The sequence below is a fragment of the Pungitius pungitius genome, chromosome 3 (genome assembly GCF_949316345.1).
Source record: "Pungitius pungitius chromosome 3, fPunPun2.1, whole genome shotgun sequence".
Lineage (NCBI taxonomy): Eukaryota > Metazoa > Chordata > Actinopteri > Perciformes > Gasterosteidae > Pungitius > Pungitius pungitius.
Window position 1 is genome coordinate 11,571,473 of NC_084902.1, and position 25,578 is coordinate 11,597,050.

At 40.9% G+C, this 25,578-nt stretch overlaps 1 protein-coding gene across 2 annotated transcripts in view; it reads right to left on the reverse strand.

Moving 5' to 3' along the window:
* Positions 1 to 6,695: 6,695 nt before the first annotated feature.
* lrfn1 (leucine rich repeat and fibronectin type III domain containing 1) overlaps positions 6,696 to 25,578 on the reverse strand; it is an 83,715-nt gene continuing 64,832 nt past the window's right edge. For both annotated transcript variants that reach the window (XM_037462677.2, XM_037462668.2), the window contains 2 exons: positions 9,512 to 10,907; positions 6,696 to 7,635 (listed from right to left, as the gene is read on the reverse strand). In XM_037462677.2, coding sequence (XP_037318574.2) covers positions 6,723 to 7,635; positions 9,512 to 10,887 — 2,289 coding nt within the window. In that variant the 5' untranslated portion in view covers positions 10,888 to 10,907 and the 3' untranslated portion in view covers positions 6,696 to 6,722. The remainder of the gene's footprint in view (positions 7,636 to 9,511; positions 10,908 to 25,578) is intronic.

Genomic DNA, 25,578 nt, shown 5'->3' on the forward strand with positions numbered 1-25,578 from the left:
CACGTTTTATTTACGAAGCGAGACCCATTTCCTCAACAACTGGGGGAAAATGCATTTGCTCTCATTCATTTTTTTAGTATCTTCTAATAATTGCATGAAGATTTTTTTCTTAGTAAAAAATACACGTCTATTTTGCTGTTTTTAATAAAAAGTCAGTATATATTTTATAAACAATATGTGTAGGGTTTTTCTGTAGTTTTCTTATGGTCAACAAATGTTGCTTAAAGACCAAAACTAATAATATCCAACTAACTACTTTGCTCCATTTGCTTCCGGTACCATAAAACAAATATTGGGACAGGGTGAAGAAAGAGCGTGGGGGTGAAATGGCAAGGGTTTTGTATTTTCATTTGCCTAAAGTATAGTCTGACCTTTCCGGAAGAGCAGAGAGGCTTTTATATGTTTCTTAGCGCAAACCTTTGCATTTACTAAACATCCAAAAGACATTAAGCACGTACAGAGGAGAGCATGTTCTACTTCTGGGCTGCGGTTTTATTAATGCGTCACACACATGTCCTTTTTGATATTGCGGTTTGAATCGGATCTAAGAGTGTGAAAAAGGTGTGGTATTCATTTTCATAAGAACAAAGAAAACATTGATAGCCCCAGGGGGTATATAAAGTCAGTATGTCTGTATTTCTTCCAAATACAGAAATGCAATAATGAAGTTTTAACTGTAGATAAGTGAGTTCATAAGTCACTTATTACCTTGAAATAATATCCTGTCAGAAAAATTATATTTTCTTATACAGAAGGCTTGTGATTTCTTTTGATCCGTCAAGCTGTTTCTTAAGAAATCCATAGAGCGGCTTCAAAGACGCAGTCTACCAGTCTTTTTTAAGCTGCAAGATATGTACTTTAATAAGCTGCTGTTCCTGAACAAAAATGATTAATTGAGGGTTTTTTAATTGAGAGTGAATTTAAAGCCTGGGAAAATTTTCAATTACAGAAAAAAATCCATTAACCTAAAAATTCCACAAACAACTATTTCAATCATATTAACATCACATTCTTTGCCGCCGGTCAGTTTTTTGCCTACAACTCGGTATACAACTTTTCTTTTTTTTTTTTTTTCAAACAACTTGTTAAAAAGTAGTATCCATTTGCCTTGTGTGTATTTTTAGATAATCTGATACTAAAGGAAGTGCAGATAAAGTGTGCGAACTGGAGAAGCCTGCAGCACTTTACTGAGTGTGTCGATGGGCAAACTGTTGCATCTGAGCAGCAGACTGTGGGCTGTGTTGAGCTTGGCTGCAACTACTAAAACCTTAAAAAAAAGCTGAATGGAATTCAGCTGCTCAAATGAGTGTTTACGGAGGTTTTGAAAACACATGGTAAGGTTAAAAAGCATTTGGAAAGAGGGCTCATCTTAAATTGAGTTGTGTTTTATAGCTGCATGATAAGGGGAATATTCACATTACAGACTTACATTGCATTTGAACCCATGGTTTACATTTTGCCTGGTTGAGCCATTAGGGGTCAGGTGTCTTGCTCAGGGACGCTTCAACATGGCACAGGAGCAACCGGGTTTCAAACCGCCAACCTTGTGGTTCCCAATTGCACCACACTACTCCATGCGCCACCAACGGCAATTCACTTATTCACTAAATGAAAACCCCTACGGCCAAAGTATTTATGTTCTTGCTGAATAGCAGATAACAATCCTCATTTGTATTTGTATATGGACCACAAAGCCATTCTTCAATGCAGGGTGGATTTTGACGTTTTTAATGTACACTCACCGGCCACTTTATTAGGTACACCTGTCCAACTGCTCGTTAACACTTAATTTCTAAGCAGCCAATCACATGGCGGCAACTCAGTGCATTTAGGCATGTAGACATTGTCAAGACAATCTCCTGCAGTTCAAACCGAGCATCAGTATGGGGAAGAAAGGTGATTTGAGTGACTTTGAACGTGGCATGATTGTTGGTGCCAGAAGGGCTGGTCTGAGTATTTCAGAAACTGCTAATCTACTGGGATTTTCACGCACAACCATCTCTAGGGTTTACAGAGAATGGTCCGAAAAAGAAAAAACATCCAGTGAGCGGCAGTTCTGTGGGCGGAAATGCCTTGTTGATGCCAGAGGTCAGAGGAGAATGGCCAGACTGGTTCGAGCTGATAGAAGGGCAACAGTGACTCAAATAACCACCCGTTACAACCAAGGTGGGCATAAGAGCATCTCTGAACGCACAGTACGTCGAACTTTGAGGCAGATGGGCTACAGCAGCAGAAGACCACACTGGGTGCCACTCCTTTCAGCTAAGAACAGGAAACTGAGGCTACAATTTGCACAAGCTCATCGAAATTGGACAATAGAAGATTGGAAAAACGTTGCCTGGTCTGATGAGTCTGGATTTCTGCTGCGACATTCGGATGGTAGGGTCAGAATTTGGCGTCTACAACATGAAAGCATGGATCCATCCTGCCTTGTATCAACGGTTCAGGCTGGTGGTGGTGGTGTCATGGTGTGGGGAATATTTTCTTGGCACTCTTTGGGCCCCTTGGTACCAATTGAGCATCGTTGCAACGCCACAGCCTACCTGAGTATTGTTGCTGACCATGTCCATCCCTTTATGACCACAATGTACCCAACTTCTGATGGCTACTTTCAGCAGGATAATGCGCCATGTCATAAAGCTGGAATCATCTCAGACTGGTTTCTTGAACATGACAATGAGTTCGCTGTACTCAAATGGCCTCCACAATCACCAGATCTCAATCCAATAGAGCATCTTTGGGATGTGGTGGAACGGGAGATTCGCATCATGGATGTGCAGCCGACAAATCTGCGGCAACTGTGTGATGCCATCATGTCAATATGGACCAAACTCCCTGAGGAATGCTTCCAGCACCTTGTTGAATCCATGCCACGAAGAATTGAGGCAGTTCTGAAGGCAAAAGGGGGTCCAACCCGTTACTAGCATGGGGTACCTAATAAAGTGGCCGGTGAGTGTATTTTCAATGTAACTAAAATACTTTACCTGGCACAAGTGACGATGTCCTTTTCACAATTTGTGGCAGTTTGTAAAAGATTGTAAAGGATCATCTGATTCTGACTACTGTTGCTGATTATAAAATGGTAGCATGCTAACACGCTAAGCTGTGATGGTTAACACGGCACACTTTACTTGCTCAACCTCAGGGTCCGAATTCCTTGTGGTTTGGAGTGTACTTTCACTGCTTTGTTCCCCGTCTGTACTTTCAGATACACTGCTGTTCGCCGACCCCTTCAGGCGCATGGGAGCTGTGTTGAGTATCAGCTGATGCAAATCAAACGGTTCCTGCTGCTTCGCACTACAAGCAAACCCGCAGGATGCTCTTATTGGGATTCTGCTCCATTTTGTCAGCAGATCAGTTTGACATATTGCAGGGAGGAAAAGCACAAACAGCTACTCTGAGCTGAAAAGGGCTGCAGTCGACAGGCTCTCACTGTGGTTAGTGAATAACACCGTCTTCACCTTGCTGTGTAGTACATGGCGTGGTCCCCCATTGGAAAATTTCCCAATTGTTATCATGTGAGCAGGTATAGTTCCAGAGCAGCATTGCAGAACTGTTAGTGGGGGTGTAGACTAACGAGTCGCCTTCAGCATGACATGCAAATTAATATATGCCACTCAATATATAAAAAACTAAATCTCATTATTCAGTGACTTTTCTTCAATGTCTATAACTGAAATTTGTAGACATTGGTCAAATGGTGCAGATGGTAGCAAGGTTAGGAAACAGCTTTTCAAAATACATCTTTGAATTGATGCACATTTCTCTCCCAATGAACTGGGAGTTAAGATTTTGAAATTTGTAACTAAACTTTTTGTAAAAGTTTAAGAATGTTAAAATCCGAACAATACAAGTGTAGCTATGCAAAGGTTCAAGGCTACTGGGAAACCAACATCAAAAGGATGCGATTGGAATCAAAGCGTTGCAGATTGGAGTCAATGATAACGAATGATGAATTTTGATGTATGCCAACCAGGAATGTGGTATTTGGTGTTAAGTTAGCAAGCTTGGTCAGTACGGAGGATTAAAAAAGTTCTATCTACAAAACCCAGTTCAGATTGCACGCTTCAAAACTCTTATTACTATACTTTAAATCTAAAATGGGATCTTCAGTGAAAAGATCTCACCGAGTCAAAGTACATACTTTATCAGACATTTTACCGTCATAACTGCTGATGAGACATTACATGCAGTGTCTCAGCTCCCTCCTGGTTGAGCACATGATAATAAATGACTAAGTTTGATGTAGGAATAGAAATGGTCAGCAGCACTTTTCCACAATGGGAACCATCAGTAGTCACTGAGGAGACAGTGTGTGCACCATACATTCACAGCTGAGCATTTAAGCCTTACATTTAAATCTTTTTCTTGCTGGGAAAACAAGATTTTAGGCTAAAGATGTGACCCCTTCTTTGACAGAATGATGTGTTGAAGACGATGACACGAAAAGGAGGCATCTCAATGTTCTTCGACCCAATCCTCTCTGTCACCGAGGATGCAAAGAGGCGATAGGAGAGGATTGAAAACCTCCAGTGGGGCTTATCTCTCTGCTCCATATTTGATCTGTTTGCTGTCCTCGCAGCTCAGTTTCATCTCAGCCTGTGCTAAGTAGCTGTAATCAGGGTGAGAGGGTGGCAGCAAACAAACATCCCGCGTGCACTGTGATCTTATCTTTCCCACTGCTTTGCTTTTTTTCTGTTGCACCTTATTTCACCCCCTGTATTATGTGCAGTATAAACCATCAAAAGTGGATCATAACACGTGATGGTTTAGTTGTAAGCAGAAATAATTACAGTTGAAAGTGTCCATTTCATCAACTGCAACTCAACTATGACTCCTTTTTATGGGGCATTCGTAAACACAACAATGAATGATTTACAGTTTGAATCACACAACAATGTCCTCATACATCCGTTATTATTTTTTCAGGTGCGTCTTTAGCTATACCTAAACATGTCTTCTCCACTCTTCATGACAACTGGACAAACAGTGAAGGCCATGAGATGCAGTTAAAAGTTCTAAATGAGAGTTTTGAAAGTTTTCATGAACAGTTCTAATCCTGCTTGTGAGTGATTTATGTGTATAAACTATACGTTAATGTTTCACACTGTGATCATTTGTGCACGTGTGTTATTGCTTAGCATTAACAGATATTGCAGCTCTGTGATAACATTCATCCTCTCCCTGTTAATACACAAGTTACAAATGCTTCACAAAAGGAGTTCTAGATATTTCTAAAATAAAGATGTCCTTAACCCTGTTTGCAACTACATCATAATAATCAAGCCATTCATTGTACATAAAGTTCTACTTTTATGCGATGAATAGGTGGCGTTTAAGAAGTGTGACCTGCTTTTTTGTCCAGAAAAAGAGATAAAAAAACCTCTGGTTTTCTACTAATAGTGACTATTGTATTGGGAACAGAGCCTCGTCTCCCCCTAGTGGGATGCCACTGATCGTGCACCCCTGTTATTAACTGGCTGCATTTATATTTAGAATAACCTTCAGTCATCATGTCCCTCGTGGTGCCAAAGCCATCTCTGCTTCTGTGGTCGCAGAGCAGCTTTCACAGAGGCCTTATGCATTTTACTAAGGAAACAAATAATTATTCCTTCAATTTGTGAGTCTCTCCCTCTAGCCTACACACACTGCTGCTCCTGAAGCAAAAGAACCCACTGATACAATTAACCCACACAAAAAATTTAATACCCTTCGTGAGGGGATAAATGGTCCAAACGTTGACATACTAAATAGGGAGCGTTGTCATGACACAGGTTTTTAATGTAAAAACTTGCAGCCAACACCCAAATGCTTTGTAAAAAGTCATGAGACATATGACTTACTTACTTACATAGTTAGTACACATACATCAATGTTTTAATATACTTATATATGTCTTTTTTAATTGTTGTCTTTTTTTATCTAGGCCAGCCAGATACAGTACTGATTAATATACAGCCACATCTGGAACAATACCTATTTAACATCATACAGTCCGGCCGTCATAGAGGAATCAACGGTTGGTTTCCAGGTCCACCATCTCTATGCTAACATTAGAAAGCGGCAGGTGTAAAAATCCTCTTCTTTTTGTAATTATTATTATTTTATAGACTGGTGGTGTTTCTTGTCCTTGTAACTCGTGTCTTCTGTGCAAACGTTTTTTTTTTGTTGTTTTTTTGAAAGAACCCAAAACATGATTGACATAACAGGATACCTGGCTGTTCACTTTACAGTTATGATGAAGATTTTTTTTTTTCTGGTTTTCTTTTTCAAACAATTAAACAGTCACATCCAAATGTAACACTCCCATAGGCATGTCACAGTAAAAATGAGAAAAATCAATAATCCTAAGGAATGCCTCCCGTCATCAGGGTGTGAGGCAATGATGGGGCGGATTATGACTACAGTGAGCAGCATCCTCCATTCGTACATTTTTCAGAGTAAGGCACTGCTGCATGAAGAGACGACATGGCCAACAAACCTCTCTGGGAGTATGATGGGGAGGCAGGACGAAGTGAGACTGCGATGTTCTCCAGCAACTCACATAGAGTTGGCAATTGTAAGTACATGTGCTTATGTTTATCATTTGTTGTGTGCAGGAAAAAAAAATGTGTGTCTTACATGGCATGTCGAGATATTTGTGCCTTAACACGCGTGTCTTTGTGCGGCTGAGACGCTTTCGTCCCCCCCCCCCCCCCCCCCCCCCGGCTGCATCGCGCTCCTCAAACTGTGCTTTCGAGCATCCACTCAGTGCTGCTGAACGTCACCCTTCTGTTGGCGAGCGGCGAGGACTCCATGTTTAGCTGGTTGGTGGACTTGTGCCACCTCGTCCTCGCTCTGCGTGGGTAACTATGACTCTGAAAAATGGAGTAATCCCCTCCGTCAAAAGAGAATCTGTGCCTAGTTCGTGCCAGCTCATTGGGGAGCAATCCCATGTTGGCCAGAGTACCTTTCTTGTCCTTGAGCCTGGGAGCCTCCTTGGTACCGGCGTTGGGGCCTATGAGACACAGGGACATGGTGGAGCCCGTCAGGCTACTGTCCGTCTGTGTGTCCTCCGACGGGGGGCCGGAGCGCTGCGCATCCAGGCTGCTTCTTCTTTGCACCTTGTCTACGCTCACGGGCGGCAGCTCCACCTCCAGGGCGGCGGCGGCGGCTGAGGCAGCGGCGGCTGGGTTCTCTTTCTTCTCATTGTCCACCCTCAGCACCAGCGCCATGCACTCTTTGGGCGCGTGAGCTTCGCGCTGGCCGTCGTCCGACGGCTGCTTGGAGACGGAGCGCGGGAGCCGCTGCTGGCTGCCGTTGGTCTGGGAGTGCATGCTGGAGCTGACCTTGGTCTTGCTGTCCTCTGGGCCGCTGTAGGCCTTGTAACGGATCATCAGGATGATAATGAACACCAGCACCGAAGCGACAATTATACCACCGATAATGATGATCATAGTGCCTCCCAGAAACTGGCTGTGCATGAAGCGGCACTGGCTGACCTCGCTGGCCGTGTGGAACTGCACGCAGCCCACCACGCGCGTGGCTGTTAAAGATGTGATGCCGTCGTCGTAAACCGCCAGCACACAAAGGTCATACTCTCGTCCTGCGGCCAGATCATTGATTAGGAAGTTCTTGCTGGTAGACGGGATCATTCTGTGGAGAATAGAAATAAATAGCGAGGTGGTAAAGATGTAGTCAATCAATCATCGGGATCACGACGCCCACATTTACTGATTTGCATGAGGTGTATTAAATCACAAATAAGGTGTCAGGTCCACACGACAAATAGAACAGCGGGGCCACCACAGCTCTCGAGTTATATATAACTCATTCTGAGAGACAAACATACAACGTACATCATTTACTGTTACTGTTGACCTATTGGAGAATATGTGGTATCGGAAAATAGTGAAAATGTTTCTAACTATTGTTTTTTTTTTGTATGAAATGAGAGCGGGGATAAACAAAGCAGAGGAGGCTCGCTGCTTAAAACGCAACACCAAGTGACGCATGATGTGAAGGCAGTATTGACGCGTGAACACCTAAGGTCAGTCACATTTTGTCAGCAACTGCAAGATTACATGACTCTAAATACGATGGAGAGGAACGTTGCCTTCAGGTCAATATTGGTGTGAATATAATTAGAAGCGTGTTCTTTCTCCCTAAAGGGCGACTTTGATGGTTATCATTTGTAGGTAATAATGTACCTCCTAAAGACATAACAACACTCAGCCACATGCCTAAACTGGATGAGAAAATTATACAGGATCGCTACTCATTGTATGTATACATATTATATTGGATAAAACCTTGAAAAAAAAAGAGAAAAAAAGAAAGTCAACGGCTATTATTAACTCTCGCCATGAATAAATAAATCCTAAAGTACTCTCTGTATACCAGATCCAATTCATGCGCTTTACATTTTGCATAGGAAACACATTGTTTGTTCATCTACACTTGGGACTATTTTAAGAAGGTTTGCCAATGTTTATAGTCACTATTTAAGAAGAGTGAAACTCAGGTTTATAGATTTTGCCATTTATTTTATTTTACACATTGCATCTTAACTTAACTCTCTTTTCTGCAGTGATGCAGTGACTGAAGTACTGTGTTTCAGTACATTTCTAATGTGTTTTCATTGAATGATACTTATTTCTCCTCCTCCAGCACAATTTGAGAGATAATTAATGGTACTTTTACTCAACCACAGCAAACTAATAACTACTTTTAAGATTTAAATGTTATACTCAAAACACAAAGGCAACTACAAAATACTGTGGGTTCTAGTAACTGCTCAGATCGCTTTTCTACATTAGTATTAAAATATTACAAAATGTATGATCTGTTATTTGGAGCTTACTAATATCATATGTAATATGTAATATGTAACAGACAAAGTACTATATACATTTTCGAATAACAAAAACAAACCTGGGTTTTTACTTGTGAATAATCCTCTTTTTTAGTGTGGTATTGCTACTTTATCTATTTAGTAAATGATCTATCTTCTACTGCTGCAGGAGAGTTTATCTTTACACAACCATATATACTCACAGTTTGTGTTACAACCAATTAATGCAGGCACTTGGCTAATGACATAAACACATGCAGGAAATCAGTTGGACATAATGTTGTAGTTTAATGTCATGTTATGTTTTAATGATGCTGACAGGGCACTTTAGGGCTGGACTCCACAATCCCTTTAGCTGACAATTACTTACTTGGTTTGTAAATATCTTAAGTAACACCGCATTTTATGCAAAGTATAATTTCAATGCATTTGCATTCATTCTAATATCTCAGCAAAATGTTTCTCCTCAGTGTATCCCCAAGACTACACTATGGGGGTTCTACTCATCTTTGGATATACTTAATCAGTTTGCATCTTTGGGATCTGACAATCTGCCCTGGTGAACCGTTGAGTCATTAAGCAGATGGTAACTCCAGATGTCTCAACTACTCTCATGTCCCTGCTCTACCAGCCTCCGCTCTCTCCATCCATCCACCGCCTCCCTCCGCCATGGCTTACCTGTACACCAAAGTATCATCCGCTGTGCTGTTGTACTGAATCTGGTACATCCTGATGCCGGGGATGTGGCGCTCAGAAGGCCAGCGGATCACGGCGGAGGAGGAGGTCAGCTCGCTGACCATCACCCTCCTGTCCTGCTTGTCGTAGCCCTTGGTGTCGTTGCCAGATTTGGAGGAGGTGGTGATGTCTGAGAGGCCGGGGTCTTCGCGCATGTGGCCCGTGTTGTTAACAAACAAGGGTAAAGGGATCATGTTGATCTCGACAGCAGCTGTGGCGAGGCCTGCGGCATTGGACGCCACACAATTGAATGCGCCGCTGTCCTTTAGCGTGGTGATGAGAATATCAAGGGTGCCATTATCGTACAGGATGGTGCGGGAGTTGTTATGCACCAGCTTGCCGTCTGGGGACCGCCAGTGAATCTCTGGGTCTGGATCCCCCACTGCTTTGCATTTCAGAGTCACACCCTGCCCCTCCATCACGTAGGGCTTGGTGGAAAGATGCTTGGTGATCACCGGGGGATCGCAGATAAACTCCTCCTCTTGGATGGACCAGAAATACTTGTCCATGAGGTTATCTGGCGAGGCACAGGTCTCCAGATCATCCTCTCTTGTCAACCTGCGCAGCCACAGCAGCTCGCAGTTACAGTGAAGAGGGTTTCCACCGAAACTCACTGCCAGAGTTGAAGAGCTGAAGTCCTTGGGGTCGGATAGGACCTGTGCCTGCTGGAATAGGCTGTCGGGCGGCAGCTTTTGCAGCCTGTTAGAAGTCATGTCCAGGCGGACCAGTTTGGTGAGCAACGTGAAAGTCCCAGGTCCAATATGGTCAATCAGGTTGTGGTCCAGGGTAAGCGTGTTTATGTTGGCCATTCTGGCTATGGCTTCCCAGGGGAGGGTGCGCAGGTTATTACTGGAAAGATCCAAGTCCTCTATGGTGGAAACAAACTCATCAAAGGAGGTAGGGGCCACCTGGTGGATCTGGTTGTTCCCGAGGATGAGGTGCCGCAGGTTGATGAGGCCCTTAAAGTGGTCAGTCTTTATCACACTGAGGCGATTCCCATCCATGTGCAGCGCCCGCAGGGATCGAAGGCCGACGAAGGAGTGGGGGGTGATCTGGCTGATGGTGTTCCGGGACAAGGTCAGGTGAACCAAACTAGTCATGTTGTAAAAATCTTTCCTGCGGATGATGGTGATGAAGTTGTCCGTGAGTCGCAGCTCCACTGTCTTGCGGTCGATTGTGGGCGGCACGAACAGCAGACCGGTCTTAGCACAGAGCAGAGTCAGAGTTGGTGAGAGGTGCTGACAGATGCAGCGGCCGGGGCAGCTGTACCCCTTCGCCAGAGCTGCACTCAGCAGCATGCAAAGAACCAGGCGGTCCATTGTTGATCGGTATCTTGGTCCTGTGTGTGAGACAGACAAAGACAAATAGGACAGACGGTGAGTCACAAAATACAGATCTTAGAATTAATAAATCGCATCATAGCCTTTATGAGATCCTGCTGCAAAAATCCGGTGTGTGACCAAGATTGCAGCCACTGCCAGCGAGGTATCAATCACAAAATGAAATGGAGCTTTTCTGAAATAATGGCACCTTGGGATGGGATGATGAAAGGCTGCACCGATGCTGTCAGAAGTACATGTCTCTGTAGCCTTTTAAGGGAAATAAGGGAATGTGTTTTGTGCCACTAGGCTGTATCACCATCAACCATCAATTTCACTATATCGGGTAACTATATGCTCTGTGCATTTCCATCATACAACAAGTCCTGTGTGTTTGTCCTGCTCAGAATTCCACATCAGGAGGAGCATAGGGCTGGAAAAAGGGCGCCTGTCAGCAGCGCTCCAGGATTTACACGACCTTTTCATGCTCTCCGCTTTCCCTGTGCTTTTGAGATTTTGGACAGAAACCTGTCATGTAAATCCCGACAACAAAAAAGCAAAGGTGAAAACGTTGGATGTACAGCTTGTTTCCTTTTTCCTTTAGAGCTATCGATTTCAGCGTCAAAGAGAAAGCGCCTGTGGAGATGGGAGTGAAAAGTGATCCCTGGCACTAATAACCACGAGAGAGCCCAGTGGAACACACACGGTTATGTGCTGATGCCACATTGTAAATGGTTTTACCCGCTTTGCGATGCATCTCCATTGTTGAAGCTTTAAGCTTAGCACATGATGATAGAGCCTACTAATGACAAAGGAACAGGATGACGACCAACTTCTTTTTCTTGGTTTAGAGAAATTACATTTTGGTTTGCTAAAGCCCACCACCCCGCCCAACCACACAGGGTGACACGTTTGATCCCCCATTCATAAGGGCCAACATGATTATTTATAATTCACCGAGGAGAAGCTGGTTGAGGAATTTAAACACAAATGTCTTTGTGACTTTACCTGTATCTCCATCCCATGTCCTTGTCCGTGCATATGTCCTTAACAACACTAATTTTGTCCCATTGTTCATCTGCAAAATAACCTAATATTCCCAGTACCAATAATCCTAAATTGAATGAGTTAAAAACGCTGGAGGAGACATTTGTGGAATACTTAAAATGTCAAATGTCAAATTTTATAGCACAAATGAAGCAAAAGCCAAGCTTTCTTCCTCCATCCCTCAAGCTCTGCCTTCTTCATATCTTTGTGCAACGACTCTGCATTCTTGAACTGAATAAACTTGGTCTGATGAGAGCTGTTATGCATATTCAAGATAGTGGGAAGTGAAAAATAGGAAATGCATTTCGTTTTTCATGTCAACTTGCCTTGCATTTGCCAGCCAGCAATAAAGAATTCATAAATGATTTTCCTTTTCGTTCTCTTTCAGATTCACTCACTCACGCTGCTGCCGAGCCTTCCGTCTGATAGACAACGGAGCACCTCATTTATTATGAAATACGTCTGTCCAATCAGAGCTCTCATTAAAAGATGGGTTTGTCTGCATGTCTCTTTTAGGGGGAAGTTTCAGCTTCAAAACAGCTGGTTTGTCAGAGCTTGCTGATCAGATGTACTCAATGCCAACTGTTGTATTTCTTCTATATGCTATACTGCTATATATAGACTGTAGGAAAGACATTGGACCCTCGTTTTTATTGTTATGAAGCAACCCACTTGCAGTCCATTTCTGAAAGGCATCAGCATTTACAGTCAAACACTAAGGAAATACACAAAAAACTATTCTCCTGTGTCACTTATTCAACAACGAATATAAAAGTAAGATAAAAAATTCCAAACCCCCTGTGAGAGTTTATTTATTTAGCGATGCTCCTTCATTGTTGGCAGCTCACTGTGCCTGCCTTGTCTAAATTAATTCCGCAATTCCCTTTTTTTAATGCTAAACTAAAACAACAAAGTAGGCTCCACTGGGGCAGACCATACTTCCTGTTGAATAGACTATTTAAAAGATGGTGTTTGGAGTCTGATGACATTCTTTTCAATCGATTTTATGATTATTAGTTCAGATTAAATATAAGATACTATTGCCAAAGTTTGTATAATTACAATTTAATAATGATATTGCTTGATTGTGTTAGTTTTCCGGCAGTAACTAGGCCACAAAGCTCATGCTTTCTCAGAGGACCATCTGTGCCGGAGCTTTTCCTGCCACACCGTTGAGGATACTCTATTGATCTTTCAGCATCTCAGGGTAGGGGGGGGCTTTGTTGCCACGGCAACTCTGGTCTAGAAATGTGGGTCTTGGAATTGCATTAAGACTATGTCGAGCAGCTAGAAACTCAAAGCCTTAATCTTAATGGGTGCGGAGAAGATAAGTAGGGACGTGAACAGATGTATGAATGAGTGAATTAAAATAGAGCGGCACCTCCGCCTCACATTTCTATTTCTGTTTTGTGCTTAATATCAGTGGCGGCAACCAAATCAATAAAACAGGGTGGGACTTAGTTTTTTCTTTAATTCAAGTCATGCAGGATCACAACCTTTTATAAACGATTGTTCTGAAATAATATCCCAGTCAATAATGTATGTATCGTTCTTTGCTTTTTTCTGAAGATGACAAGTTTAGAATAGTTAGGTGCAATAGAACTTTTGCAAGCCCTAAGCCACCAATGAGTGAACTGGACATGCACCTGAAGCTTTCTAAATCAGGATCGACCCTCGTATCTGTTTTGTATTGAGCGCGCCTCACACAAATATTTAGGGCGACTGTGACTCAATGGAAGAAAAGCAAATCTTTTAACAATAATGTTGGCGGTTCAATCCGTGTCTCCTACTGGCCAGATGTCAAAGTGTCCTTGAGAGGGACTCTAACTCCCTAGTTGCTCTCTAGGCACTTTACAGCAGCCCACTGCTGTTAATGCTCGGAATGGGTAAATGCAGAGATCAAATTTCACGTTTCTCTTTTTTTTGCCATTGGTTTTCCACTGCACCAGCGGGAGTAATCCTTTGTGTGGGGGTGAATCAGACCTTGAGGGAAATGTTTTTCTTGACTAACAGTTGTGCATTTCTCTGCTTAACATCTGTCTACGTGTCCTGTGTCCTTGAGCCAATCACACTGGACCAAACTGAATAATAAAAGATGAATTGTACCAACTAGGTAACTGAAGATATCTATACCAACTAAAGTCTTCCCTTTTTACTAAGATTTAAATTGAAAAATAAATATTTAATTGATTAATAAATAATTCAAATAATCAGAGCGAATATAGGATTGGACATGGATCATGGCTTTAAACAGTTGTTAATAATTAAACTGTCTGCTCTTTCTCAATGCAATCCTGAACACTAATATGGTTGTTAAATGTCACCTTCCCATAGTCCTGAAGAGGCTATTAGAGCAAGCAAAATCCTTCAAAATGCATGAACACAGGAGCACACTGGACCATGCAAACACGTCACAGCCATTTCTAAAATAATCAACTACTCAATTAAAGATGACTAAAAGTAATACGTCTGAGGGCATCATAAACAATGCAGTGAGAGTCGAATGAAAGCTGAAAGATGCCGTCTCAAACAGCTCGTCATATTTCTGACACCTTCCTTCTGCTGCATTGTTAACACGTAGCATCCAGATTAGTTTTTTGGCCTCTGCTCCAAAGATGGCATACCCATGATAAAACGTGTAATAACTGAAACTACTTTCTACTTTAGGTAGAATAAAAGGGAACCCCTGTGAGTCATATGATGTAAAAACCAATGTATATGTTACAGGTACAGGTCCATGTCCGGGTCTGGTCGGTCAATCCGCCCCATTCAACCCCTTTTCTGAATAGTCTAATCCCACTGGATACGATGTAAGCCATGTAGAAATGATCAACACCTTCCTCAGCCACTCAGAAACCACAATCGGTTGAGCGTAAACTGAAGCTCGAGAGTGAGGATTGGCTTTAAAAATTGACCCCCGAACCACCCTAACGCCATTCCACAGCAGCGAGGTGCTTTATTGGGCATGCAAAATGGCAGGTGGCCCTATTGCACTGCAGAAACACCGAAATAATTCCATAATTTCATTGGAAATCGACCAAGGTAGGAGATATACAGTACATGATTCATACCCTTCGATGGATTGATGGTTTTTGTACTCTCAATTCGGCATGGTTTGTCTGAGAGAAATGCTAAAGATAGACCTGCATTCATTGCAATGTCCTCGTGCTGTTTTCCATGACATTTATTCCCTAAGACTCTAACGCTTTGAACCAGGTAAAGCATTCACATATTTGTTCATGTTGATGTGTTTAGGTTCTGCTCTGGCTCTGTACTGGACCAGATGGGGGACGCTCGTCACCAAACAGGACAAGCAGCTGCAAGGATGATGAGGCATCTTTGCAACGTCTGAGAAAGTCATGGAACACATGACAAAAAGACAGTCCTTTCTTTATAGGCCAGAAAAAACACCTGCTCACCAGCCCAGTTACGCCCTATTAGTGTAACTAACAGTTGGCAATTTTAATTGCAAATGAAATCAACAGGATGTTGTCATGATTAAATAATGAGAAATAACTTAGGACTTTTATAAATTCAACAATTACTCAAATAAACACACAATATCTGATAAATCATAGAACTGTCACTGAGCCAAACACCAAGCCTTGTTTCACAACCATTGAATACACCAATCAAATAGTAGTTTTAAATAACCAACCAATTATATGAATAATCAAATTGAGTGTTAACAACCATCTCTAAACTAAACAGGAATGTGAAATTAGCTGCCAAAATGCTTCTAGCTCTTGAAAGTATACGTTGGTTGAAGAATCCTACTTGTTTTATACTTTGAGGTTTTAATTGCATTATTAGATATGTTAAACTATTGGTGGTATTGGGCCTTTATTCGAAGGTGGACAGTAGCGAGGGAAAATGTGATGATGGTAGAGAGGGCGAGGGAATGATATTCAATAAAGGTCCTGGGCCAGCAATAAAACAAAAGTTGCAAACACTACAGGATTATTTCCAACATCTAGGCCAACGCTATGCTGCAGTAATAGAGTAATTCTTCGTGGCAAAATGAAAAAAAAGAGGTAAACATTTTAACACACTCATACAGTATAATAAATGCAACTTAATTAATGGGATGGAATAGAACAACATTTATAATGAGTGGGTTATATTTTTAAAGTCACATTGAAAACAGTGACAGTGACTATAAACAATTCCCCTATCCAGGAAAACATCTGCCCCATGGTGGTGCATAGTAAGGATGTTATATGACTTTGACAGGAACTGGATCTGCCAATTAGCAGTTGCAGGCAGTGGACTGCTGGCTGCCCTTATGTCACTCTTGTCAGGATGCGGACATAATCATTGACAGCTCGAGTTCAGTGGAGTTGGCTCCATTTCCAGCACTGGTCACCGAAATGGAGGTTTTACAGCCCCGGGGATTTCTGGTCGCATCTCATCAATGGGGATGTGGGGGATGGTCGTAAGCAGGAGGAGCATTTGCATATTACAATTATCTATGCCTGCAGAGGTGGTCTTCTCAATTACATCCTATTCATAACTTTCAATGAGACGAACAAACTATTGCAGCTCCATAAACTTCAATTGTAAGAGCTCTCCCAAATAAGATAGAGACCATTAGTTACTTGTTAATTGCAAGCACAATTGATCATTCCACAATTACCTGCTTTTTAATATGAATATCTCCCCTAATGAACATAATAACAATAACTTCTGCTATAGTTACAAATGACTAAATATATAAAGCATTCAAAGTTAAAATCAGCTAATCATTTAAGTTTGGTGAGTCAGTTTTGTGTCCCCTGAATTAAGTATTCACATTCAAAAAAGAAACTACATGAAAGGGATTGGAGAACATATATGTGGTTAATGTCGATTTCAATAGTTATAAGTAATCTGTTGAATCCAGGGAAATAGAATCTTCCAATTACTTAATTTAATCAATTGTCAAATGTATATGTACATATATCATGAAATAAAATTTAAAAAATCTGTGTATAAAAGGTGTGTATTCTTTCTCTGTCTGTACTACAATTTAAAACCCCACATATCCAGTTCTACTATCACGGACGATGATGAAAACCAGATACTATTCACATTGGTGAAGATGAAACCATTGAGAATGGGTTTGAATCAAATGATTGACGACCATTTGATCACGCTAACTTATTTACATCAGACCATCTTGACAAATAATCATACTATGCAATGATCCCTAAATGTGTGTCAGGCCACTCAAATAATCAACAGGGAACATTACCTTGATTCACACGAACGACCTGCAATTGCTTTTCCTTGTGAAGTGATTGTCTCCTGCTTTTTTAGTCTCACACTCTACGTTTTGGCTCAGAATCCTGATTAATGTACATACACTGGTTTCTTCACCCAAATAATGGAATTAGTCACAGGCGCCATATGATGCCTAATACAATTATTAGATATGCTGTTGTTCCAGTCAATCCACTTCATGCACAAATTGCTTCTGCAACTCAGCCCCCCCAAAAAGGCTAAACCTGTGACTGCAGTCCATCTGCTAGCTGTCACAATTAATATGATAGAGAGGGCAGTGAAGACAATTCGATGCCCTGGTCATCTGCCAATTTTAGATTTTCTCGGAGAGGTTTTGCAGAGCTTCACCCTGAGAGAGGAAGCCGGCCTTTTGGAAGTTCACACTTTGGATTGAGGACGCTGCAACAGTTATCACTAAGAAGCACACTGATTCATTTTTAATCATATCAGAATTAAAGAAGTATCAACATTTTTTACATTAAAGGTGCAATGGCACTCTTGAAAAATACTCAAATAAAAGTAACATTCAAAAGCTTCCTTAATTAAGGGGTTGTTTAGGAATGAAAAGAAATGTACTCTGTCAGTGTCTTAGCATAATATACAATATCATACTATTAGGTCATCACCTTTGACGCCGTAACATTTTTCTTAAATTCACAAAAACGTGCATTGTATTTCATATGCTGCAGCGTAATCAGTCAGTCACGATAATGCCGCTCATTACGTCTAATATTTTCTTCACTCCAAACGGCTGCATTTGTATCTTTAAAAAAATAAAAGGCAATTCTTGATTGCAGGGGCTGAGCCGTAATGTATTATTTTTTTAAGTCATTTTTCATGTGTCATGTTCAACAGCAAACGTCTGCACAAAAATTAGTTGCAATGTTTTCCTTGTATTGTTTTGCTTTCCGAGAGCTCGCTGAAGTACAGTCAACATAGAAAAAAAAATCACAGACAAACAAACAAGCCAGGATTAAAGAAGGAGCTGCTAGACAAGGAGCTGCGGACGGACGGTGATTCTGAATGACATCCAGCTTATGGGATTTCTATTTCAAGGTTTGGTCATTTTGAAATCAAATGTCACGAATATGTGATCTACAAACACTGCGGCAGCGCCATTGTTTCCCTTATATAGCTGTGTTGCATGGGTCCCCACATGGTGACGGCTTCTGCCCCATTGTTTGTCCGCCGTATGCGTCACATTATCTCCCAAGATGCTGATTTTTAAGTAATGCCTTGAAAATGTATTACTAGGCATAACTTCTCCATGACCTCCTCACTCTGTGTAGAAAAGATGAATTAATGCCTTGTGCTAAGGCAAATGCAGAGGAATCCACACTTGGTCTCAAACATCCCCCCCAAGGCTCCTATACTGCATGGATCCCTGCTCTGTATGTACCATTGCAAGGTAATATGGATGCCCGTTATGTGCTGTGCTGCCACAGACGACTGGAGCAAGGAGATGACTTACAGAAAAAGGAAATGTATGAAATGTCTGGACTGAAAACCTTTCCTGGTTGAGATACATTATTCATTTCACGAAAAAGACAAAAACGCAATCATTAATATAAGCTGTTGCACGTATTGTAGCTGGATTACTAACCAGCTTGTCATATAATAAAGGAATCATGTCTGTAACAAACCTTGATAATTACAAATAATGAATTCCAAAAAATGAATCAGAACAGTGAGAATATAGTCAATATGATAAATTATAATATTGAACTATAAAATCTAGTGTCCTGAAATCTACATTTCATCTTACTTGGGCTTTCACTCATACTAATGGCACGGCTAAGATAGATGTTATTGTCACGATGGTCCATACTGAAATATCTCAATCATTTATAACATTCATAGTCATATAGAGTATGAATCAATTATTCCAGTGATGCACTGACTTTGTATTAAGTAACACCGGGAGTTAAAGGTTGTTATCTCAAGACCTTGGTAATGCTCTGCCTTTGACTAGAACCACCACATTTATTGGTAGTTTTAAGGAAAAACTCTTGGATGGATTGTGATGAAATTTGCTCCAGAAATTCATGTAACCCTCAGGATAAATTGTAATTAGTTTGATGTCCCTCCAACATTTTATCTAACAACATCATCAGGTCACAATTTGAGCTTGTAGAGTACTCTGGTTTATGACCAAGCATCTGCAACATAAATGATAGTCATACCAGTTCCAGCGGCATGCTAACAGGCTAAACTGAGATGGTAAACATCTTATCAAATAAATAACATTGTGAGCATATTAACATGCTTATATTTGCACTTACATTATAGCACAGCTATGACTAAGCTGCTTGCTTGGCGTTCTAATCTTGACTTTAATGTTGTTAAAATAGTGCATCGTGTGAATTAGCATCCAGAACCTTCCAAATATACATGACCCCATTCATCACTTGATTACTTGAGTCAAATACAAAGTAAATACCCAGTGTACACCTTCTCCTTTATGACTTTGATATTATTTAATTAACAGCCACAATTGAGATTTATTACTAACAGTATCCACATGAATAAATCTACAGTAAGGGATGGACGCAATAATGAAAAAGCTCACACAGCTCTAATTGATATAGAAGACAGTGGCCAAAATTCACGCAAGGCTGTAGGGCTTTACAAGTGTGTGTTACGACCTTAGAACGAGGCAGCTATGACTGCATGTGATTCACCCAATGCACACAATTAATGGACTGCACAGCTTCAATTTGACACACTTCATAGAAACATTCATGCAGGTTTAGGCAGAACTTTTGTCCAACACATAGTATTGTTTGCTTTCTTTGTTGTATTCATATGTATACTACAGGGCATTGGAGCCTCAGTAATTCCATTTCCGTGGCAAATATAGCACCTTGCATTGAATACACAGTGGAAGTAAGTACACAAATACACTGTATATTTATCTACTTTTGGCTTTGCCCCAAGAGAGTGAGGAACTAAATTGAACACTAGCTGCTTTCAACAACACAATTTTATCACTAAGAACTTAGCAAGCGGCCTCTTTTCTGTTAACTCTGACTCTGCTAAGAAACAAATACACCTTTATTCAATGTGCAAATATATTTTGTAAAACTGTAGCTTTTATCAAATCATTTAGACTAGTGCATTTTTTTACATTTAGGTTTTGTATTCTTTTTAAGCCTTTTTAACTAAAATTATGATTTTTGTTAATTCAACACAACATATTTTCTATCATTAATGCCATTGAGTTGGGTTGTGCTACAAAAATAAGGTTTTAAATGTATATTGAACAAACTACAGGAGCCGCTTACAGCTTTCCAAGTAAACATCTCCAAGTTAGATTAAAATTGAACACAGTAGAGGCCCGCAGCATCCTTTATTGCTATCTGCAGAGGGATCTAAATTTAGGGCAACTTGCTGGCTGGCCAGCAATAACTCTGCATATTAATACACACCAGTGGGTTTGTTTACATGTGTGAGGCTGATTTTATCTGCGCCTTAGAGTCTTCTAAGGAAACTCTAAAAAGCTAAATGAAATGGTTGAAAATATGCAAGACTTGAAAAATAGATAAGAGTGATCACAGCTGTGGAAATACAATGTCTGCATTTACAATATATTCAAATAGTTGTTCAGGGGACATTTCCCAAAAAATGAATTGGTACAGAAAAGTGACAATAAAATAAAAAATAACTACACACACCAAATGCACAAGGATATAAAATCGCAGTGTGCAAGTAGACTTGGATGTAGTGCTCTACGCAGTACGTTTTTTGCCAAAATAATATATCTTCTAACTTGATCAACTTATTCTTCCTAATAAAACATCTACAGATGTGCACGATACAGAAAAAATGATGGTTTATTGCTATACACGTTATGCCTTGGTTCTAATAGTAATTAAAAATGTAAATTGTATCCTAATAAACGGTACCAGTGACTTTAATTAAACAAATGGCTCAACATAACCTGATATTTTGATAACAATAAATTATTTTCCATGTTTAATGAAAAGTCGTATCAAATTATTAACTAATTAATGTTTTATCATCAGACGTGCCGGCCGGGTTAAAATAGAAGTCATGTTTAAAAAGTTTGACATGCATGATCTTCTGAGTAAATTAGCTTCTTATTGGCTTCTGCCTCCAATTACATTATTTTAGGGAAATCAGGTCAATGCATTCAATGCATGACATATTGGAATAATTAGCAATTATTTCACTACAGAAAGCTCATCCTACACTGTGTGGGCCTCGAGTTGCAAACCTGTCAGGTCTGTTATTTGAGACTGAAAGACATATTTAGATTTCTCCAATCTGTCATTTTTTTATCTATATAATTTTTCATAGATGTACACAAAGTTATATCTTTTATCCTCTCCATATTGGAAAATGCGGATAAACTTCTGTGTGATATTGCTGACGTGGGTTTGATGAGAACCAGTATGCTATTGGCGCATCCCTCCCCATCTCACCCAAACTACAGTTTTTAAACTTTAAAATGATGTATATTTACTGTAACTACTATCTAACAGAAAATGTTATGGTATATTCACTGAATTAATTGCACTGACTAATGTTGATAGAAACAAAACATTAAATATAGAGATTTCACTACCAAGTTAATTAAGGGTCATTGTGCCATAGAGGAAGTTCACAACCTTTTTGTTAAAGGTGGTATAATCAGAAATTGCTGTTTTTTTCAATCTATATGTAATTAGTAAATATGATAAATTAGCAACTGAACCAAATTGCTGAACAAATTACATTTGGAAATTGAGGACATCAGAGGACATTTAGCTCGACTGAACGGGAAAGTGCTGTTTTGGTTTTGTTGCCTTTTATCAAGCAAAATCGGTTATAACTCAAAAAGTCTTCTGTGAGCATTTTCTACATATTCAAATCTTCTGCTCCTTCCACATCGAGTGCTGCTGCGTTTAGTTCAGAAAATGGTTTGTAAATAAAGCCGCTGCCTCGGTACCTCATCTGTTTTTGTCTTTTAGTTTGATCCTCCGCCATGGCCCCGCACTCATGTTGCTTAGTTTCTCAGTGTTTGTGTGGCGTGACCTTTCATTTGATGAACAACAACAAATGAACACATCTCTCCTAATTAAAGGAATGCCAAACAAATCATACGGTCTTTAGATGTTTAATTCGTTTTATGTATTCTGAAAGATAATTTTGGTGTGTAGCTGGAGACAAGCAAGCAGAATAAAATGAGGATAATGCAGCCATATTATAGAGAACAACGGTTCTGAAATTGACTGGGATAGCTACAAACAATACATTTTTTTACTTGACACAAACAAAAATCTTGGACCACAGGGAAGCATGCTTTAATATAGCTGCCACTCGTGCATATCACTTTACACCGGCAAACTCGTTGTGCTGCCAGGACCACTTATAACATCTCTGCTTCATCCGCAGCTCCTCCCCCTCCACCTCACTCTCATCTGCCCGTGAGCCAATGCAAATTACAGTAACAGCTTGGACGTGAGTATAATCTCAAGTGGTGCGAGCTGGACTCCATGGCGAGCCGTGCAGGCAGATGGAAGCGGAGACGCTGCCAGGCCTCTTTAGGGGGCTCCCACTCTTTCTCCAGCATGCTAGACAATGGAGAAGCTGTGGCTCATAACCAGCAAACTCGTCTGCCACCATCATGCAGCCTTCTCCCAAACGCTGTAGTTTGTAAGTGATATGTGAGGATGGGCGTCTTGTGTCACGGCGATGATTTGAGCAAGGCGCAGATGCACACCGATACTTGATATCATCAGTCAAGGGGTGGAAAATTGAGAGAGGATATTAAGAAATTCACATTTATGATCAAAGAGTAGTAAGAGGGCCACAGTAGGTGGTAGAGGGTTTTCCTTTGTGTTAAGGTAGATATCTCAAAATAGTTCTTCAAACATAATTTTCACAATAAACATCACAAACGCTCTTGTTTGAAGAAAAATGTATCTTGGCACTTTAAGAGAAAAGCTTTTATAGTCCAATAAAAAATAGTGCAGAATACATTTCAGTGATTGCACCAAAAATGTACCCTTGTGTCTGTATTTACATCAGTCATACAATATTCACACAATAAACACAACAAAGCATAATAAATGTGAGGCTGGGTGAGATATATTGTGGGTCGGGGTTGCCTCAAAGACTAAATGTATTCAAATAGGAGTGTCATTGATCTTTTACCTCTAAGTTCAATACCTACAGTGTCCTGCTCAACACTTTGTGATGCCCTGCTGATTTCTTCACCAGGGAATGAAATGATACATTTGTAAGGGAGAACTATGAGTAGAAATATTTTCACTGATTATGGATACCTTTTTAGGTTAAGAGCTTGCCTCGTTGAATTCAAGCACTGCAGTAAAAGTTGCATCAAAAATGCAATGCGTCGTTTACTTTGAATGAATGGGCTCCAGGCTGTACACTTGCATGGCAACAGAGATGAAGGGTTTGCTGTTTCACCACTCTGGGTGAGAGGCTGCTTTATGCTTCTAAAAAACGCTTGGGCTATCGGTGGTTATTAATGTAAGTGGACTCTTAAACTCGGTTGGGTTTCTCATAACTAATGAGCATTACGCAATGCAGTTGCACCTCCGTGTTTCATTAAAACACAGGTCTACATTTGTAATCATGGGATGTAGCTTTGAGACAAACATATGTGGCCATGTGCGGCTCGGAGGAGTTCAAACAACGCCCTTCCTCCCTCAGCACATAGGCTACATAACAACAAACAGTACAAAAGAATATGATGTATAAAGAAATCAATAGACTGTGAGTCAGCCGTGTCAAGACTAGGCTGTTTAAGTGACTCAGTCTTCAATGTGTTTGTCAACCCTGAGTGCATCTGCACTAACAAAAAGATATTTGACTGAGAGAGAGAGAGAGAAAAAGGGAGAAAGGATCCAGACTCTGAGCACAACTCCCCTGGAGCTATGCATCTATTGTATCTGACTTGTGCTCGCACGCACGCAGGTGTGTTTGATTTTCACCATATTTTCCACCACTGTCGTTGGAAATAGCTTCAGCTGCGGCGTTTGAAATTCACAAAGCCCTTGTTATTCCCAGCAGCGAATGACACAGAGCGTATAGCTTAATTTCTGGGGATGATTAGAGCTGCGGAAAGAAAAATCGGGAGTGGAGATGTTATGTTAACATGGTCACATGTGCCGTACAACTCAATAGCACTCCAAGCTGCTACTCGACACCGTCTGTGATTGCCTTCCATACTTGGTATTCCAGGAAACACTGACTGCAAGACTCAGATTACTTTGACAAGAGAAGCAGACCACAGAACACCTGCCAGGGGAGGGAAGGTGTATATGCACAGTGTAACACACTGTGTATGCACAGACCCAGCCACCGGAATTTTGAATATGAGAATAATAATTTGCACGCCCCCTTACTCTTCCCTCGATCGCTAATTAAAAACATGAATTCACTACCTACTTTCAGATCGCCCGTTTTCTCAGTTTTAGTACCCTAATTTGGAACGTGCACAGATGAAGTGGTGGGGAATCCTGTTGTTGAACGAATACATATGGGCCAGAACTGCTGCTCCTTCACAAAACAAATTGCCATTACATTAGAAAGGGTTAACTCAATTTCCTTAAAAAAGGATTAACCAAACCATGGAAATTATTTTCCTTTTTTAGGACAGCATGTGAACATGATGTCTCACCGTGCAGAAAATATGCAGAGTTATGCAGGATGCATGACTGTTGTAGACGCTGCTTGTTAGGCGTACGATGAGGGGGAGGGGGAACACTGAAGGGAACAGCAGTTATGTTCAATTCAGTAACACAAGCTGGCTAATTAGCATTACCCTGCCGTTCCCTTTGAACCAGAGGAGGACAAGTGGGAGCAATGATATTTCTTTGTTGTCCGCACTGCGTGAGCCCCCTCGCCCCGACTGCAGAAACCACAGGGGTTGTGACCACAGTGGGTCAGAGGTAGGTACAAAAACATCAACTCCAACCGTTCCCTCCTTACTGAACTGCCCCCAGGGGAATTAACCAGATCGTTTTTTTTTTTTTATAAAACTATGCCCTCGGAAAAGTACAGCGACCGCCAGCAGGCCGCATCAGGTACAGTGCCCATGTGGGGTGGGATGCCTTTTTTAGGATGCAAAACTGCTCCTGGTACACCAGGCAGATGTTAAGCGGGAGACAGGTACCGACTGCAATTCAGATGTGCACAATTATTCTCAGCTGACTGCTCTCTGAAGACCCAGCACAGATCATTAACTCTAACCTCTCGTGTACCGGGTTTTTATTAATAGTTTCATTATATATTGTACGATTGAAACCTGAAACTGGGTTTATGTACCGCCGCAGCGTTCTAAAGAGTGTTTTATTGCCCGTTTCAGGTTGGTTAGAGATGCAGTTGATTACACTACGACTCCAGCTAAAG